This window comes from Marmota marmota, unplaced genomic scaffold (genome assembly GCF_001458135.2).
Source record: "Marmota marmota marmota unplaced genomic scaffold, marMar, whole genome shotgun sequence".
NCBI classification, from domain to species: Eukaryota; Metazoa; Chordata; class Mammalia; order Rodentia; family Sciuridae; genus Marmota; species Marmota marmota.
In genome coordinates this window covers 2,915,954-2,934,781 of record NW_026000130.1, presented here as the reverse complement: position 1 = coordinate 2,934,781, position 18,828 = coordinate 2,915,954, and the positions used below count along the sequence as shown (strand labels likewise).

The 18,828-nt window shown below is 54.4% G+C and overlaps 1 protein-coding gene across 1 annotated transcript; it reads right to left on the bottom strand.

Annotated features, from left to right (window-relative positions):
* Nucleotides 1-1,800: 1,800 nt before the first annotated feature.
* On the bottom strand, nucleotides 1,801-16,700 carry Crybb1 (crystallin beta B1). The gene is made up of 5 exons (XM_048784884.1): nucleotides 16,519-16,700; nucleotides 14,117-14,235; nucleotides 9,295-9,427; nucleotides 5,161-5,303; nucleotides 1,801-2,095 (listed from the first exon to the last, which is right to left on the bottom strand). The coding sequence occupies exons 1-5, from the start codon at nucleotides 16,696-16,698 to the stop codon at nucleotides 1,801-1,803; spliced, it is 870 nt and encodes a 289-aa protein (XP_048640841.1). The 5' UTR covers nucleotides 16,699-16,700.
* Nucleotides 16,701-18,828: the final 2,128 nt, after the last annotated feature.

Here is an 18,828-nt window from a genome sequence, read left to right as displayed (position 1 = left end):
ATCCTCAGCACCACATAAAAACGAATAAATAAAATAAAGGTATTGTGTCCAACTACAACTAAAAATATATATATATTTTAAAAAAGAAGATGCATAAAATAAAAGTTCTGATGATCAAAAAACACAGTTCTGTTTTTTCAAAACCTTAGAAAACTCAGGCTAGGCCAGGCATGGTGGCACACACCTGTCTTCCCAGCGGCTCTTGGGAGGCTGAGGCAGGAGGATCGCAAGTTCAAAGCCAGCCTCAGCAACAGTGAGGTCTTAAGCAACTCAGTGAGACCCTGTCTCTAAATAAAGTACAAAATAGGGCTGGAGATGGGGCTCCGTGGTCAAGTGCCTCTGGGATCAATCCTTAATACCCCCACACACGGAAAAAAAAAAAGGGAAAACTTGAGATGGGAATCTTTTGTAGCTTGACTTTAAAACCAGACTCACAGAAGATTAGAGCTAAATAACAGAGTCTTAGTCTCGTGGGGCTTTGGAACCATAGAATCCCAGCTTCAGAGTCCTGGGGCTAGAAGGACATTTGAGCTGCTACTTTACCAATGGAAAGAATGAGACCCTGGGGACAGAAGCTCTTTGCCTGACACTTCCCAGCATCCAACAAAGGAAGAGAATTCACACATCCTTTCACGCATGGTGCTGCAGGGCTGCCAAGTACAGCTGTGCAAGTTGGGCACAGTACAAGGTGCCATAGTGATGTTCTAGACAATACAGATCCATATCAATAATTTCTGGCAGATGACAGTAAAATGTCTTGAGTTCGAGACATCTTTTCTATCATCTGTGCAGAAGTGTCATATGGGGTAGCGAGAACCCTGCTGTTCTCCCTCATTCTCCACCAAGCGAGCTCCAGCTTCGTCCTTTAGGTACTCCCTCCTCCCGGGAGAGCTCCATAGCAACACCCCCCAGGCTTCCTGCATGGATCTATGGTTACTGTCCACTGTTGACACAGGAGTCAATAACCACTGGTGGGGACTTCCAACAGAGATGGCTCCGGGTGGGACCTGGACCAGGATTCAACAACACCAAACAGACACACAAACACAATGTTGGATCTTCATTGATTGAATCAGGCATGGGGGTGGGCGTGGGGTGGGCGAGTGTCTTTCGAATTCTTCTCTGATGCTTGCTAATCCAGGGAGCAAGTAGGGCACTGGCTCAGAGGCTTGGGTGGGCAGTGGTGTCTGCTGAGAACTCAGTTCTTCTTTAAATTGTATTTGATTTATTTATAGGATTGCTTTCTATCTCTGGTATCTGATACTGATGGTCTACTACCTGGAGTGCTCTAAAGTTTTATTTACGAACCTGTGCATTTAGGTACAACACAGTAAGTCTGTGTAAATAAGAATCCTGAGTACATAACAGACCAGGTGGTATTCCGATGGAATAAAATACAATAAAACAAGGAGGTGGTGCACGAAAGATCCCAGAGTTTGCAAACACAGATTTGGTGCCTGGCTTCAAGTCTAGACTTGCTAGCTGTGTGACCTAGGGCGAGTCGCTTCCCCTCTCCGAGTCTCAATTTTTTCACATGTGAAATGGAATGATCCTAACTCCTCCAACCCCCTAGAGTAGTCTGAAAGATATACCAGGATGATGTGTAGAAAGAACTTTGCTTGGGGCTGGGGACATAGCTCAGTTGGTAGAGTACTTGCCTTGCATAAAGCCCTGGGTTCAATCCCCAGTACCACAAAAACAAACAAACAAAACCCCTTTGCCTCATTTGCTCTTTCTATTTTGGGACTAAGAGGAAGCCACCGTGTAGCAACCGAGGGGGACCTTGCAACACACTTGGGCTCACAGACTCAGGAGACGTTCGGCTTTAGGAACTTTTATTTGCCTGGGGAAGACCGGGACATGGAGCGGGGCGGGGGCGGGGGGGGTGCGCGGGAGGGTGCAGAGCGGACTGCACTTGGGGGGCTCGGCGGCCAGCACGGGGAAGCAGCCCTCGCGGTGCCACTGCCTGTCACGCAGGCGGCGCACGGCCTGCATCTGCGGCTGGAAGGCTCCCCACTCATTCCAGTGGCGGAAGTCGCCGGGCTCCAGGAGGTACTGGTATCCGCGGTAGCCTGGATACTGGTAGCCGACCCAGCTGCGAAGAGGCAGGGGGCAGCATGGAGGGGGGCAGCATGGAGAGCGGCCGCGGTCTCCAGCTGCCCTCAGCCCTGGGGGCCGCTCTTCTGACCTGGCCCCGCCCCTTTCTGCTGTGCGCCCTTAAGCAAGGTCTTCACTTCTCTGATTCGCCTCCATTCCCTCCTCCGGAAAGTGGCCTGTGGCTAGTTTATTGCTCTATGATTTTTTGATTCTGGGGATTGAACCTGCGAGGATGGCCTGAGGCCTGAGCCTAAGCCACTCCATTTTAAAATCTCCAGTTTGACCTGCAGTCTCACCAGGCACACCACAGAGCCCTCCAGGGTGGCCTCCGACAAGTCACTTCCCCTCACCCCCATGAAGACAGTGAAGCCCCGGGCAGGCTGTCCTCGCCTGATAAGAGGGAAAGGCGAGAAGATCCTGGTGGTGACCACCAGACCAGATGCTTCTGACCCCAGGGTAGTAAATGATGTCCCTGGGAAATCCCGTGGTAGCTGATAAGGATGGAAAGGGGGGTCAAAAAACCCCCTAAAATTTAGTATAAATAATAGAGCAAATGAGCAGGGATTCAGCCAGCCAGAACAAGGATGCACTGAAGCTGGAGAGCCTGATGAGGACCTGACAGCCCATCCCTTGTCATCATCTCCTGAGCCTCTGCGTGATCCTCACGGCTCTCAAACTCTACCGCCTTGTCTGGACCTTGGTGAGAGAGCAACTCCTCCTTACGACCCCCTCCTCAACGGGTCGTCCACTCCACACCAGGAAAAGCCTGCCTTGGTTCTAGACCTGATCACGGCGGTCTGAGTGAGTGTGCATCTGCTGGACGGAAAGCCTAAGGCTTAGGACTTTTGAACTTAGCACACAGAGGGAATGTCTGTCACTAGCCTGTCACGATCAAGTGTGTTTTGCAGTGCTTAGAAGTAATCTAGAATTGTTTGCTGTGAATTGATCATGTCTATTGCAGTGCCTAGCATTAAGGATTGTTATTTTCTTGATTAAGAACCTATAGAGTGAAACTGTATAGAGTGATTTGAGTGAATAAAGCATGGATATTCTTTATTTCTCCCCTCGACTGCTTATGTTGCAATTTTGCCCCCTTGCGACAGAACCCAAGGGTGCTTTACTACTGAGCTACATCCCCAACTCTTTTTTTTTTTTTTTTTAAGACAGGGTCTCACTGCGTTGCTTAAGGTCTAAGTTGCCGAGGCTGGCCTCCAACTTGCAATCCTCCTGCCTCAGCCTCCCACTTGTGATTCTCCTGCCTCAGCCTCCCGAACCACTGAGATGACAGGCATAACCATGGCATCTGGCTGCTGGTGCCTGGTTTATGAAGTGTGTTCTGGGGTCAGATGGAAAAGCCACACCTACAGTGTTTGCTAAGCACATTGCCTGTGGGGGGTAAGGAGACTAATACTCATCCACTGGACATGGAAACCCGGGGCTCAGGGAAGAATGGGATTAATATGTGTGTCTAGGGCTTAGGGACTGGTTGCTATTGAGCTGAACAAGAGGGAGAGCCTGGTTTCACAAGATGGGTTTCCTTTGTGCATAAGTGAGGCTGGGAACACACTCTGGAATCCAGACGCGCCAGGGCTCAGATCCTAGCTCTGCCATTGACAGGCTGTGAGAATCCAGGTGCAGATGGCACCGTGCAGGAGGTGGGGGTGGAGACACACCTCCCTCACTGGTTGCTGATGAGGATGTGATAACTACCCATTTAAAGGGGCCGGCCCAGGGCTTACTCTGTGGTAAACACTCTAAAGACTTATTATTATCATTCCTGACTTCCATCATCATGCCTGTGGCCTCTCCTGGACACTGTTCATCTCTCAAGTCTGCTAAAGCTTCAGCCTCTGCACATAAACCCCTGCCCGCCCTCCCCCGCAGCATGTACAGCCCGGTCCCCACAACTGTCCTGCCCCCTCTGACCTCTGGCAGCGCGGGTGTCTTATCTGAGCCTTCTGTTCCTGGCATCTCTGGACACCATCTCACGGGGACCTGGGGTCTCCCCTGCTGGGCAGGGTAAGCTTCCCGAGACAGGAACCGGGCTTTCTTTGCTCCTGTCCCCTGGGCCGTGTCCTACCGCAGTGCCCCCCTCTCTGGAGAGACTCAGTGTATTTCAGGTGGCTTGGGAGACGGGGTTCCATTTTCAGGGAAAAGAAACGAACAAGAAGAAGTTCCCATAGACCACTGTGGGATCTTGGGAAGAATCTGGAGGTGGAGAGACAGGAGGCTCACATTTGCCAGAGGAGACCAGGGCGCCTGGCCTGATGGCTGGAGGGCAGGGAGATGGAGAAGGTGACCTCTCTGGGCCTTGGCCCTTCCCTGTGTTCTCATGAACATAGGCTGGTGGAGCCCTCTGTTTGGAAATCTTTTTTTTTTTTCTTTTTTCTTTTAGTGATGGGGATTGAACTCAGGGGCTCTTGACCCCTGAACCCCATCCCAGCCCTATTCTGTATTTTATTTGGAGACAGGGTCTCTCTAAGTTGCTTAGGGCCTCACTTTTGCTGAGGCTGGCTTTGGACTTGCGATCCTCCTGCCTCAGCCTCCTGATCCGCCTGGATGACAGGCGGGTGCCACCGTGCCTGGCTTGGAAATCTTTAACACTTGGGACTTTGAAGCAGAAAGTTCCCTTTTAGATGGAAGTCTTGTCTACCCATTGTTCAGGGGGCAAGAGTGACGCTCAGAGAGGAACAGGGGCTCACGGGGACCCTCAGCACATTGGATGGTGGTCAAGACCCTCTCCTGACAGGTTTGCCCCTTTGAGGGGCTTCAGGCTTCCCTGCGGTGCCCTGCCCCCAGGCTGACCTGCATCCACGCCAGCTCTGACCGCCCCCCAGGAGTCCTTTAGTCCCCCTCTGATCCAGCAACGTCCCTTTCTCCATCACCAGCTTTTCAGAACCAATCACCCGACATGGAATCCTTCAAGTCCCTGGGTCCCCAGGGGAACAGCGCCCTGCTGGCGCCATGGGGCACCCCCTGGGAGTCCAGGGTGGGGCGTGGCCTCCCCAGGAGCCCTGGAGCCCTCTGCGCTGGCCTGGGGCGGGGACTGGAGAAGGTGCTTACGTCCCGCTGGAGACCCTCACGCTGCCCACTCGGTCACAGAAGCCGTAGACCCAGAGGCTGGGCACGTCGTCCTCCTGGATCTCCACGGTGTTGCCCTTGAAGTTGGCTCCTTCAAACAGGCTGATCTTGTGCTCTTGGGAGTCCTGCGGGGGAGAGGCTGGGTCGGCAACGCGAAGTAGGGAGGAGCCGAGGGGACCTTTAGTGGGGCCTCCGGGCGTGGAGAGGGAGGACCGAGTCTCCAGAGAGCACCGCTACCTGGCCTGGAAGGACCTGCCTTATCTGTGAAAAGGAGCCGTCAGCCCCTGTGACACTGGGTAACACAAAGGTGGCGTGAATCCATCCATGCAAAGCACTGAGCACGATTCTCGGCTTGCGCTAAATGCTCAAAAATGCATTTGTTATTTCTGTTATGGTGATCGAGGGCCCAGAGGCCCAGAGAGGTCACCTTTCTTGATCAAGGACACACAGCCAGTGAAGTGCAAAAGCTTTCAGAGAAATCCGTGTCCCTCCGCCGTCAGGAGCTCAGTCAAACGCCCTTTGGTCAGCTGGTTCCTGGAATTACCAATTGACCCTGGAGTCACGGAGGGCACTAGGGGAACACAGGTCTGGGTTCAAATCCCACATCTGATATTTATGTGTTGGGGACCTTGGGCATTTTACCCAGCCCTTCGGAGCCCCCGTTTGTTCACCTGTAGAATGGACTTACAGTCCTCTCAGGCTGGGACTGGGAATTGTACCTGCTCAACTCAGGGCTCAGCAACAGTGTCAGAGGCCAATCCCTGCGGTGGCCACGTGACTCGGTGCTCACTTCCACTACCTGTCAGTGTTTCCATGACCCTGGATCTTGTTTTTTTAGCATACTTATTATTTCTTTTTTTTGATACCAGGATTGAACCCAGGCACGTAACCCCTGATCCACACCCCAGCCTTTTTTATATTTTATTTAGAGACAGGGTCTCACTGAGTTGCTTAGTGCCTTGCTATTGCTGAGGCTGGCTTTGAACTCAAGATCCTCCTGCCTCAGCCTCCTGAGCTGCTGGGATGACAGATGTGCACTGCGGCGCCTGCCTCATACCAGTTATTTCTGAGGGCAGCAATCACCCATCTTTTCAAAAGAGCTCTTCTAGGCCCAAGGGATGAGCTGCTGCCCAGGTGGATGGGCAAGAACAGCAGGAATAGCGCCGACCTCAAGGGTCTCTGATGTCTGCAGAGCCGAGTTTAAGTCCCAGCCTTGTCCCTGACCTGCTCTGTGGCCATAAGCCCTTCATTCTGAGCCTCTTTTTCCTTGGTTTTTGTTTTTTCAAACATGGTTGCTATGCTATGTTTTTTCAAACATGAGGGCTGTTGTGGGAGCTCCATGGAAGGCAGGCAAAGCACCCAGCATATAGTAGGTGCTCAGTAAACGGGTGCTGGGCTGATTCAGTATTATTGGCCGTCGGGAGAAGGTCAGGCTGCAGGAGCATCTCTCTATGAAAGGCTCCGTGAAAGACTGTAGATGAGGGAAGTCAGTTCCCTCTTCCAGAGGGCAGGAAAGGGGCCAGGGAAGGCCCCACCCAAGAGGGACATCGGAGGGGGGCCTTGGCGGTTATATAAGAGTGTGTGAGGTGGAAAAGGAGGAGGCTGAGGCGGAGGAGAAGCAGAGGGGACGGTGGGAGGTGCGCATGCGCGTGGTGGGCGTGTGGCAGGGCAAGTGCTCGCTGTGTGAGTGTGTGGTGTGAGGCAGGGATGGGTCAGCGGCACCATGGAGCCACGGTGAAAAATGCCTGCAGTGTGGTCACCAGCCCACGGTGGCCACCTTATGGTGACAGCCATTACCTGTCACTGTTACAGACCTGGGGTCCTAGGAAGGTGAAGCCAGCCCACGGCTCCCTGATGCTGGTGAGCCCAAGAATAGACCCCTCAAGACCCGGCCAATCAGAGCCTGCAAGACGGTCCTCTGCTGGAATCCCTCCATCTGCTGCCCCTCGCCACCCCCTCTCTGCTGCAGCCACACGGGCAGTTCCTATTGTCCCGGCCACACCCTGTTCACCCCACTTGCACACAGTACCCCTGGACACTCGGTCCTCTCATGGCCGATGTGGTCCCAACCTTCAGGAGCCAGTTTCCCTGACCAGTCCCAGCCCCCAGCATCAGAGCCCCAACTTCCCCCCTTCACCTTCCTCGTGAGGCTGCGTGGCCTGGACAGCACTCGCCACGGTGCGGGACTACAGACTGATTAAGTTTCCATCAGGCGCCTCTCTTTCTTCTCTTTCAGTACCAGGGATTGAACTCAGGGACATCCCAGCCCTGTTTTGCATTTTATTTAGAGACAGGGTCTCACTGAGTTGCTTAACGCCTTGCTAAGTTGCTGAGGCTGGCTTTGAACTCGCGATCCTCCTGCCTCAGCTTCCCGAGCTGCTTGGATCATAGGCATGTGCCACTGCACCTGGCCACTAGCTGCCTCTTGAGCATAGTGTGAATACCACGGGGACAAGGCTCTTGATGTTGTGCCTCTGGGGCCTAGAACAGGACCTGGCCGAAGTAGCCAGGGATTTGGAATTAATTGGTTTGGGTGGGTTTGAGCTGTTGAAGTTTAATTTTAATTTTAATTGTTTTTTTTAGCCTGGCACAGTGGCGCACACCTGTGGTTTCAAGAGGCTGAGGCAGGAGGATTGCAAGTTCAAAGCTAGCCTCAGCAACTTAGTGAGGTCTTTAGCAACTTATGAACACCCTGTCTATAAATAAAAGTTAAAAATGGGTTGGGGATGTGGCTCAGAGATTAAGCACCTTTGTTCAATTCCTGGTACCAAAAATAATTTTTAATACTATAATTTATGTAAACAAATATATCTACAAATATTGTAATCATAATAGGTGACCCATGTAATATTAACGTGTCTTACACTCTTTAAAAAAATGTTTTACTGTAAATTCAACCCCAGGTTTGTATGATATCCTGACAGCACATCTCCATGCAGAGTGGCCAACTTTTGAGTTTTAACAGCACCAAATGTCAGTGCCACTACCTCAGCCAGCAGACTTCTGGAAGTTTCTGGAAATGCCCTGACCCCTCTTCCAGCAAGCTCCCTGGCATAGATGGTCATATGAGGCCATTCAATGACGGGGAGACAAACCTAGGAATTCTTACAAAGAGTCCATTAGGAAGGCTGATAATTCAGCCTCGAGGCTGAGGAAGTCAGGGGAGGCTGTGTCTGGGACTCCGGGAAGGTAAGTGTGGCGGTGCCCAACAGCCGCTCCCCGCACGCGGGCAGCCGCCAACCACAGTCATGAAAATTCCTCATGAATTTTCCATCGCGAAAGACAAAAGTCGGTTACCTTTGGAGAGGGCTGCCATCGGTGAGGCAGATGGGTGGTTTGGTGACTCACTGTCGACTCAGCGTTCTGCAAATACCACAGTCACGTGGGCTGGCTCCACGTACCGCCTCCGACTCCCAAGGCAGGAGGCTGACTACCAGGAAGCCCCGGTGGCCTTTCCACAGGCACCCCTTGTTAGCCACGGCACAACTGTCCACGGGACGTTGGGGATGGCCCTGGGATTTAGAGCTGCCCAGGAGGGTGTAAGGTGGCATCAAGGATATGACAATGCCACCTCCAAAAATCAAGGGAGACACTGAAACCTTTATCTCTCACCGCTGGGAGGCTGATTCCAATCTCCACATGATGAGGAAGACACCTGCTTTTTGCAGGGTTGGGGGTACCAGGATTGAACCCAGCAGCACTCCACCCCTGAGCCCCACCCCCAGCCCTAGTTTGCATTTTATTTAGAGACAGGGTCTCACTGAGTTGCTTAGGGCCTTGCTGTGGCTGAGGCTGGCCTTGAGCTCTCGATCCTCCTGCCTCAGCCTCCTGAGCTCTGGGATGACAGGCGTGCGTCACTGTGCCTGGCAAAACACCTGCTTTTGAGGTGGTGTTTGCCTGGGGTTCCTGGGACAAAGCCTGGTGCCCACATTGAGTGCCCGGGTGCTGGACACATGGATGAGCTCAGGAACCCATGGGTGTCTGACAACCCAGGGTCCTCAGGCTTCTCTGTCCACCATTCCCTCTCTCTTTCCCTTGCCAGGTCACAGGGGGACCTCAGACTTGCCTCTGACCCACGCCACCAAATCCCCAGCCCCTGTGCCGGAGCCCACTCACCATCCTGATGGGCCGGAAAGACATGAGCCGGTCACTCCGGTAGCTGCTGGACCAGGTGTCCCAGCGAGGGTACTCGCCCTTCTCCAGGATGAACATCTCCCCACGGAAGCTGGACTGCTCAAAGGCCACCCAGCTGGATGTGGGAGGGGGAGGGACAGAGAAAAGGTCAGCCCATGCCCTCCCTCTCCTCTGGCAAAGCAGCCCTGAGGCCAAGAGGGACATCCCAGTGGCCTAAGGTGCCTGGGTTCATTCTAGGACACACCCCTTAGGCTCTGTAACGAGGGGCAGGTGGCTGTTCCTCCTCTACACTAAAATACCTATTTTTCAGGACTTGGTAAAGCTGAAATGAGATATCGAGTGTGATTATCTGAGCAAACCTTTTGCAACTGTAAGGTTCACACACGCTTTGAGTATTACAAGGACCTGGGCCCAGTGACCCCAAAGAGAGATCTCATTAAATCCAGGTAACAGCAAAGAGAAAGTCCCTCATGCTAATGAGCCTTTAACAATCACCAGTCTCTCTTTTTGTAAGAAAGGAAAAACAGGTCACCTGCCCAGTCCTGAGCAGGCAAGGGGATCACAGTGACACTTTCCTGCTCCTTGTGATATTTTTTTATGGATACTTTTTAACTTATGATAAGTGATACTAGTTTTCCACTTATAAAAGGACTTCAAAAGTCCTTCTAAAATATATCTATTTGTGTTCAACAAAACCATTTAAAATGAGACATATTAAATAGCTGATAGCCCCGGAGGCGCAGGACTAAGAGGAAAACTGATATGAGTTTCACAGAGACTGGCCCAGCATCCCGGAGATGATGCCCAGGAGCTGGTATGGGGCCGTGGGAGAGGAGGGTGACGTGTGACATGCCATTTGTCCTTTACGAGGACTAATTAGGAATCTGAAGTCCAGTGGGAACTTTCCCCATCTCTCTGCACATCCTGACTTAGGATGGGAGGTGAGTTTGTGTTGGAGGGGCCAATGGTTCTGGGGAGAAGGCTGAGGGGCGCTGGACCTTTCTATGTGTTTTTAAGTGTTCAGGAGTTCCCAGGGACAAGGGAGGGCTGAGGGGCATGGCCATGGGCATCATCTCCCTGGGGGCTGCTAGTAATCCTGTCCCCAGAAGGATGGCAGTGATGATGTGTCATCTTGGACCAACCCTCAGGTCCTGATCTGAGGAATGAACCACTAAAACTGAAGGGAAAGAGTTGAAAATGTGGGCTTATGTTGGATCTGCCCTAGCTCTGGTCTGGAGTGGAAGGGAAATGGATGGGTGGGTGGATGGATGATGGATAGGTGAAGGGTGGGTGGATGGATGGATGGATGGATGACGGATGGATGGATGGATGATGGGTGGATGGATGATGGATGGTTGATGGATGGATGAATGATGAATGGTGGATAATGGATGGATGGATGATAGATAGGTGATGGATGGGTGATGGGTGGGTGGATGGATGGATGGATGGCTGGATAGATGAATGGATAATGGATGGGTGATGGATGAATGGATGATGAATGGATACATGGATGTATGGATGATGGATAAATGGATGGATGGGTGGATGACAGATGGATAGATGGATGATGTATGGGTAGGTGGATAGATGGATAAATAGATTGATGGGTGGATGGATAGATGGATGGATGGGTGGATGGATAGATGGATGGGTGAATGAATGGGTGATGGATGAATGAATGATGAATGGATACATGGATGTATGGATGATGGATGGATGGGTGGATGATGGATGGATAGATGGATGATGGATGGGTGGATGGATAGATGATGGATGGGTAGATGGATAAATAGATGGATGGGTGGATGGATAGATGGATGGGTGAATGGATGGGTGGAGGATGAATGGATGATGGATAGATGGATGGGTGAATGGGTGGATGGATGGATGAATGAATGGATAGATAGATAGATGATGGATGGGTGTATGGGTAGACAGATTGGGTGGATGAACGCATGGATGGATGGATGAATAGACAAGTGGATGACAGAGAATGGCTAGATAATGGGCTGATGGCTGCACGGACTGATCTATAGGTATATGCAAAGAAGAGTGGGAAGGGAAATGGATGGAGACTATACGTCTGGCTGGATGCATGGGCAGAAAGGGAGGGAGGCTTAGAAGAAGGTGCTTGTCAGTGTTAAGAATATAAGATCAGGGGCGGGGGTCGTGGCTCAGCGGTAGAGCACTCACCTGGCACGCGTGAGGCCCTGGGTTCGATCCTCAGCACCCCATAAAAATAAATAAATAAATGAAATAAAGGTGTCTACCTACAACTAAAAAAAAAAAAAAAAAAAAAAAAACCTTTAAAAGAACAGAGAATCTGGAAACAGACCTGGGTTGTAATCCCAGCTCATGTTTTTCACCCCCTTCTTTTTCAGTTCTGGGGACTGAACCTGGGGTGTTCTACCACTGGGCTACGTCCCCAGCCCTTTTGAAGCAGGAGTATCACCCGTTTCAGGCCAGCCTGGGCAACTTCACTGGACTCAGCTGATCGCTGACTTGCTTGTCATTTGGGCAGTAAAAGAAAGAAAATCTTGTCACTACCTTGTCAGGATGTGAGCTCCTGAATGGCGTGTGTGAAAGATCCGACAGAGTAGTCATAATAAATAGCATCATTTATGATTAAGAGAGAAGGGAAGCGGCCGCAGGTCTGAGCTTAAGGAGAGATCAACACCGTGTGGTGCTGCCACCCTCCCCCACATCCCCCGGGGAGGCCTTGTTAGAAGAATGAGGAGTTTTTGTTTATGTTTTTGTTTTGGTGCCAGGGATTGAACCCAGGGGTACCTAACCACTGAGCCACATCCCAGCCCTTTTTACTTTTTATTTTGAGACAGGGCCTCACTAAGTTACTTAGGGCCTTGCTAAGTTTCTAAGGCTGGCCTCGAACTTTCAATCCTCCTGCCTCAGCCTCCCGAGTCGCTGGGATTACAGGCCTGCACCATTGCGCCCGGCAAGAATGGGAAATGTTAAATAGCTACGTCAATGCCTCTTCTCATCCACTATGGCTTCTTTGAGCCAGCAGAGGAAGGGCTGGGAATCTTAGTTCACTGACAGGGAAATGGAGGCTCAGGGGCCACATCTTTAGCGTAAGGTCACACGGAGGGGTCAGATCTCAGGCAGGCACGCCTTCCCTCCCCCGGCCACTCCATCTCCTTCCTTCCTTTTCTCCCACAGGCATGCTGGCCCCAACCCAGCCCTGTGGACCACAGGGCCATGTCTGTCCCCTTTGGGCACAGCCCTGGGCACAGAGCAGACACCAGCTCTGTCTCTGAGGTGAAATACTCTGCGTTTGAGTCACAGCCCCCAAAGCAGCCTGAAACCCCAAGCTGGCCACATCCGGCAGTTTCTGTTCCCAGCTGGGCTTGGGGGCCGGGGTGGGGCTGAGGCTGTTGACCACAGTGGGGGTGGGGTGGGCACAGGAGGCACTCTTGCCCCCCCACCCGCCTCCCTGCAGCCACCTACCTGGGCTTGGGGGAGCTCCCAGGGCCAGGGGTGGGGACCTGCCGCCATGTCTGGATGCCCACACAGTGCTGGCCCCGGTCCGCATCTCCTCCTCCAGGCCCGAGAATGACCCAGGCAGGGCGAGGTGGGCTCATGACTCCCCCCAACTCAGCAATGAGGCGCTGAGGCCACACAAGGCCAAGGACAGAGTTGGACGAGTCTGACCTCAAAACCCATCTCCCAGAAGCTCTCAATGCAGGCTCAACAAGCCCCCTGGGGGGTTGGAGTGGGGAACCAGGGCAGAGGGGCTGCGTGGGATTTGTCCTGGGAATGGCCCAGCACCCTGGCCTCAGCTGACAGCGGCTGGCGCTGGGAGAGCCAGTCCGTCAGAGAGACGGGCATTTCTGCTGTCCGTGGGGGTCATCAAGGCCCAGAGAAGCTAGAGTGAGAACAGGCAGGGGGACCTGACGAAGGATGGACCAACCTGAGTCAAACGCCGACCTGGTGGCCTTGGCCAATGCCCTGAGCCCTTGGGAGCCCCAGTTTAAGTGAGGATAAGAATAGCTCTTCTGGTTGGGCACAGTGGTGCCCGCCTGTCATCCCAGCGGCTGGGGAGGCTGAGGCAGGAGGATCATGAGTTCAAACCCAGCCTCAGAAACTTAGTGAGGCCCTCAGCAACTCAGGGAGACCCTGTCTCTAAATAAAATACAGAATAGGGCTGGGGATGGGACTCAGTGGTCAAGTGCCCCTGGGTTCAATCCCTGGTACCCCTTCCGCCTAAAAGAACCACTCTTCTGTCATACTACAAGGGGCGGCCAGCAAGGTAAAGCCCTCCCGCAGTGCCTGAGACCTACTGGATACTCTGCTGGTCCTTATTATTATTTCCAGGGCAGCCTGATGCCCCTGCAAGGGGACAGTAGTGGACACTTGATTCTTGGCCTCCTCCTGCCCTCAGAATAGGCTCCGATTCCTTCTGCAGTAGAAACAGACTTTGGAACCCAGACGTGACTCACCCTCAGTGTGACCTTATACTAATCAGAGCACCTCTCTGAGCCTCAGTTTCCTCGTCTGTCAAATGGGAAGGAAAAGCTTGTCTCCTCCTGATCATGAGTTCAAACCCAGCCTCAGAAACTTAGTGAGGCCCTCAGCAACTCAGGGAGACCCTGTCTCTAAATAAAATACAGAATATGGCTGGGGATGGGACGGGTTGGGCACGGTGGTGGAGGGTGGGAAATCAGAGGGGGCAGTAGCACGGGCCAGGCCCAGAGCGGGAGCCTGGAGAACGTGCTCTCTTATCATGTCATCGATCTGTGACCACAGACGGCAGAGGGAGCGTCCCCACCCTGCCCACACTCACGGTCCGGAGGCGACGATGAGGCTGCGAACTCTTTCAAAGCCACGGTCCCCCAGGTTCAGGCACTCCCCGGAGAACTCCACCCGACGGCCCTGGAAGTTCTCCTGCTCAAAGACCACCAGCTGCAAGAGGGAACGGGGCAGAGTGAGGTCCAAACCAACCCACCCGGATGGAGGCAGGTGGTGCTCATATCGGAGCAGGGTGTGCACGAGGCCCAGGACAGCGTCAGGAGCCATGCTTCGTGAGATGACCCTGTCTTCCCGCACCCACCCCCACTTAAGATCTGCACCATCATTAGGCACGCCTGGGCCTCCCTTCCAGAACTTTCTTGGTGTGTTCCTCCAGCCTGGGATGCTCTCTACCACACCCCCCATCCTGGAGCACCTACCTGGTGCTGACTCAGGTTCTGGACCAGACAGCATGTTCTGGGTTCAGATGTCGCTTCCTGCAGGAAGCCTTCCTGGATTGCTCCTCCTCCACCCCGGAGTTGGGGCTCCAGTGTCTGCCCCTGTGCTCGCCCCTTAGCAGCACCAGTAACAACACTGCCCAGTCACTGCTGCTTGGGGTTTGGGTCTCTCTGTGTCTCTCTCCCTCTCTTCATCCTTGTCCCCTTTACCCAACCCTTCCAAATGCCAAGGGCTCCTCCACCAAAGGTCTGGGCTGATCTGTCTCTTTTTCCTTTTGGTCCTGGGGATTGAACCCAGGAGGGCTTTACCACTGAGCTATATCCCCAATTTTTTTTTTCTTTTAAAATTTTGTTTTGTTTTAATTTTGAGACAGAGTCTTGCTAAGGTGCAAAGGCTGGCCTCAAACCCACGATCCTCTTGCCTCAGCCTCCCAAGCTGCTGGGATGACAGATGTGTGCCACTGTGCCCAACCTGATCTGTTTCTCTATCTGCAGCCCCGGATATAGGAAATGCTGGCCAGGCTCCCCTCTACAACCCCGGCGAGAACTCGATCTGACTTTTCCTCACTGAGCCCACCTTTGGGTTTGTCATGCGCTCACCGACCCGAGTCGGGAAGGTGTTGCCCTTCACTTGAGCAGAGGCAGCTTCCTGCCTTCTTGAGCCCCTGAGTCCCCAGCTGTAAAAGAAAGGGGCTCCCGCTGCCTTGACCAGCACTTCCGCTTCCAGGCTGGTCCGTCCATGACAAGGTCTGAGTTAGAGTCCAGGGAGTCAGGGATTAGAGCACCCCAGCCAAGACTGGACGGTGGTGTGTCCCTGTGGTCCCAGCTACTCTGGAGGCTGAGCAGGGAGGATCATGGGAGCCCAGGAGTTTGAGGCCAGCCCGGGCAGCACAGCGAGACCTTGTCAAGCAAACAGCACCTCCCAGCCGCTTTGTTTCCGAACAAGACTGGGGGCCAACCAGGTGTGGGGTTCTTGGCAGGAGGGTGACAGTCATGTCATACAGCAGACCCAAAGGGACAATTGCAGAGATGCTCAACCCTAGGGATCTCACAGTAAGTGACAAGAAAAAAGAAAACGCAGAGAATCACATACTTCAGATTTCAGTAAATGAAAAGCAAGCCATATTTTTAAAGGAACAATGTATTAAAATATAAGAAAATAACCTTAGGTCAGGTAGAGACTTTCCACCAAGCCCTGGCCTGCACATGAGTGGTGGGCTTGCAGGTGCTTGCTGCATTGTTAAAAATAAAGTAAGCTGGGCGCAGGCCTGTCATCCCCGCGGCTCAGGAGGCTGAGGCAGGAGGATCGCAAGTTCGAGGGCAGCCTCAGCAACTTCGCGAGGCCCTAAGAAACTCAGACAGATCCTGTCTCTAATGAAACATGAAAAGGGCTGGGGTGTGGCTCAGTGGTTAAGAGCCCCTGGGTTCAATCTCTGGCACAAAAACAAACAAACAAACAAATAAAGTAAAATTAATGATTGAATAAACCTACATAAATAACGGTCAGCCATATCATGAATCAAGGGTGGTCAGCTCTGGCCCCCAGGTCCAAACCAAATCCAGGCTCCCCAGGACCCATCTCCAGGAGGCCCCCTGCTTCCCGGGTGACTCTCCAGGGACAGGCCCCTCTCCCTTTTCTGCTCGTGGCTTTTGACTCGCTCTGAGCGGGCTCTGTGCAGGCTGACCGCACGGCCATGGTCCCTGTCGGGGGACGTGGCACATTTCAGTTGTCATGTCACAGCACCTCGATGGGTCCCTTCTTTCCAGGTGCACTGAGACCCCTGACCATTTTCCTGGCCTCTAGATGGGGCACATTTGTGTCTGGGCAGGAGGAGGCGCTGCAGGAGAGACGGAGGAGGGACAGGAAGGGCGGGAAATAGGAACAGGGGAAAGGAGAGGGGTAAGGAGGGAAATGAGGGGGAGAGAGGAGGGGGGAGGAGGGCCGCACAGGAAGGGGACAGCGGGGGCACCGAGCCGGCCAGCCCAGCCGGGTCCTTACCCTGTAGCTCCCAGGAGGCAGGTCCCCTGCTTTGGCCGTGGGCACGGGCACGGGCACGGTTGCCGGGGCCAGGGCCGGACCAGGGCCGGGGGCTGGTCCTGTGGGCGGGGTCCCCTTCCCCTTGCCGTCGGGCCCTGGGTTCACGGCGGCGGTGGCCGAGGCCTTGGTGGGCTGAGACATGGCTCCTCCTGCAAAACCCAGAGAGCATGCTTTGGCCTCCACAAATCCAGGTGTGGCACCCCAAGCTGTCTCCCACGCTCCTACCCCTCGCTGTGTCTTCAGCCACCTTTGAACCCGTTGCCTCTCTTTCTCCTTGGAAACGTGCGCCTCGGAGTTTTTTTTTGTCCCTCCCCCTTTTTTTGGTACCAGGGATTGAACTCAGGGGCCCTCGACCACTGAGCCCCACCCCCAGCCCTATTCTGTATTTTATTTAGAGACAGGGTCTCCCTGAGTTGCTTAGGGCCTGGCTTTGGCTGAGGCTGGCTTTGAACTCGAGATCCTCCTGCCTCAGCCTCCTGAGCTGCTGGGCCCACTGCACCCGTTGGCCCACTGGCTATTCCCCAGCCAAGCCTTTCCCGCCTGGGCTCCCTCCCTGTCCTACATCTTTCCTCCAGGCCTTCGACCAGGCTGTCCCCTCCACTGGCCATGCCCTTCCCTCTATCGGCCTCCCTTCCAGCCTCACTGGCCCCCCGCAGATCCTCACACACTTAGCACACTTATTTGCGTGTGCAATCTCAGTTCACCTCACCAGAGGAAGAGAAGGAGAAATGGCATCTGGGGATTCTTAAGGAATCCCAGGCACACGCCCCATCCCCCTGGAGAATCCAGGATCCTTCTCTCGGAGCCCCCTGAGGCCACAGAGGAAGGTGCCCTGCCCCGGGGCCACGAGGCAGGAGGGCTCCACGTTCAACTCGAGCAGCTGGACCTGGCCCTGGGCTGCTCACGCCCTGCCCTTCGCTGGCTCTGCTCTAGTCCCCCTCTCTTCCCCACTCAGCTCTGTGCCCAGCACACGGGACATTCCTAGTGAACATCTGCTCAGAGGACGGGGGCTCCCGTGTCCCCCCGCAGGCTTCTCCCTTGGCGTTCTCTGGGGCAGGTGTGTGGGTGCCAAAGCCGGCCTGGCCCTGGGCCCCAGAGGCCCAAGAGGAAGGATGGTGCCCGTCCAGGGTTCTAAAACGAGGACGTGGCTGGGGAGGCGCTGGGTGGGGAGGGCTTTGGTTAATTCCAGTGGTTCCTCACGGCAGGGGGACATGGACTCTTTTGAGTCTGTGACAGAGGCCTTGACGGTCCCTGAGGAGGCAGGGAGGGGGTGCTCCCTTCAATTTTGCAGATAATTGAAGGACCCCCGAGGGCACAGAAGACCCTGGGGTCCAGCCACTTGCTGGGCTCTCTGTGGGGGGTGGGTAGGTCCCTCCCCAGCCTCCCCGCCTCCAGGAAGACTGTGGCCACTCTGGGACGCTCGGCCACGCTGCGGGACAGACATCTGGGCCACATCTGGGACTCGCAGCCCTCCCTGCCCCCGTTCTGTGGCAAGCTCCCCTCCCCCGGGGCTGGATTCCTCCTTTCCTGTCCGCGTTTCCTCCTCCTTCTCTCTTCCTGTTTCTTGCTGTTGGTCTCCATCTTTGCTTCTCCCCCTCTCTCCTGTCCTTCTGTCTGTCTGTCCTGTCTGTCTCTCCCTGCGCTCCCTTCCCTCTTGGTCCGTCTGCCCAGCCCCCTGCCTTTCTTGTCACTCTCTGCTCAAGAGTTCTGTGTCTCTTCCCCCTCTGACTCGTCCCCTCTCTCATCTTGGTGGTCCCGCCTGGCCCTTGGGGCCACCCGCGGCTCTCCGGCCTCCCCTCGTCCCCTCCCCTCAGCTCTTGGTGGCTTCCTTCTTACCTGGGGACTTGCCACTTCCTGGTGGAGGACAGGCGTGTGCTGTGGGTGACTAGGGCCGACCCCCCATTTTATAATCTGGCAGACACTGGGCCCTATAGTCTGGGGCACAAAGCGGGAGCTGGCTCAGCAGCCGGAGCGGGGCCTGGCCGGGGCCAGCCCTGCCCGGGTCACTGCAGAGACCAGCACTTTCCATTGTGACCCCGAGCGCACAGCAGAAACCCTGGTCCGCAGCTCTCCACCTCCTTGTCCACAGCCCCCACCAGGGATGGGCCCCCAGGTCCCCACGGCCGTCCCCGGGGCCAGGGAACAGGAGAGACCCTGGCAGCAGGAGACCTGGGTGAGCGTCCTGGCTCAGCCATGATGCTCTGCGTGGTTTGGGGACAGTCTGTCCTCAGGGGCCTCCGTGTCTGCGGTCACGGGTGAGCACCAGTGTCC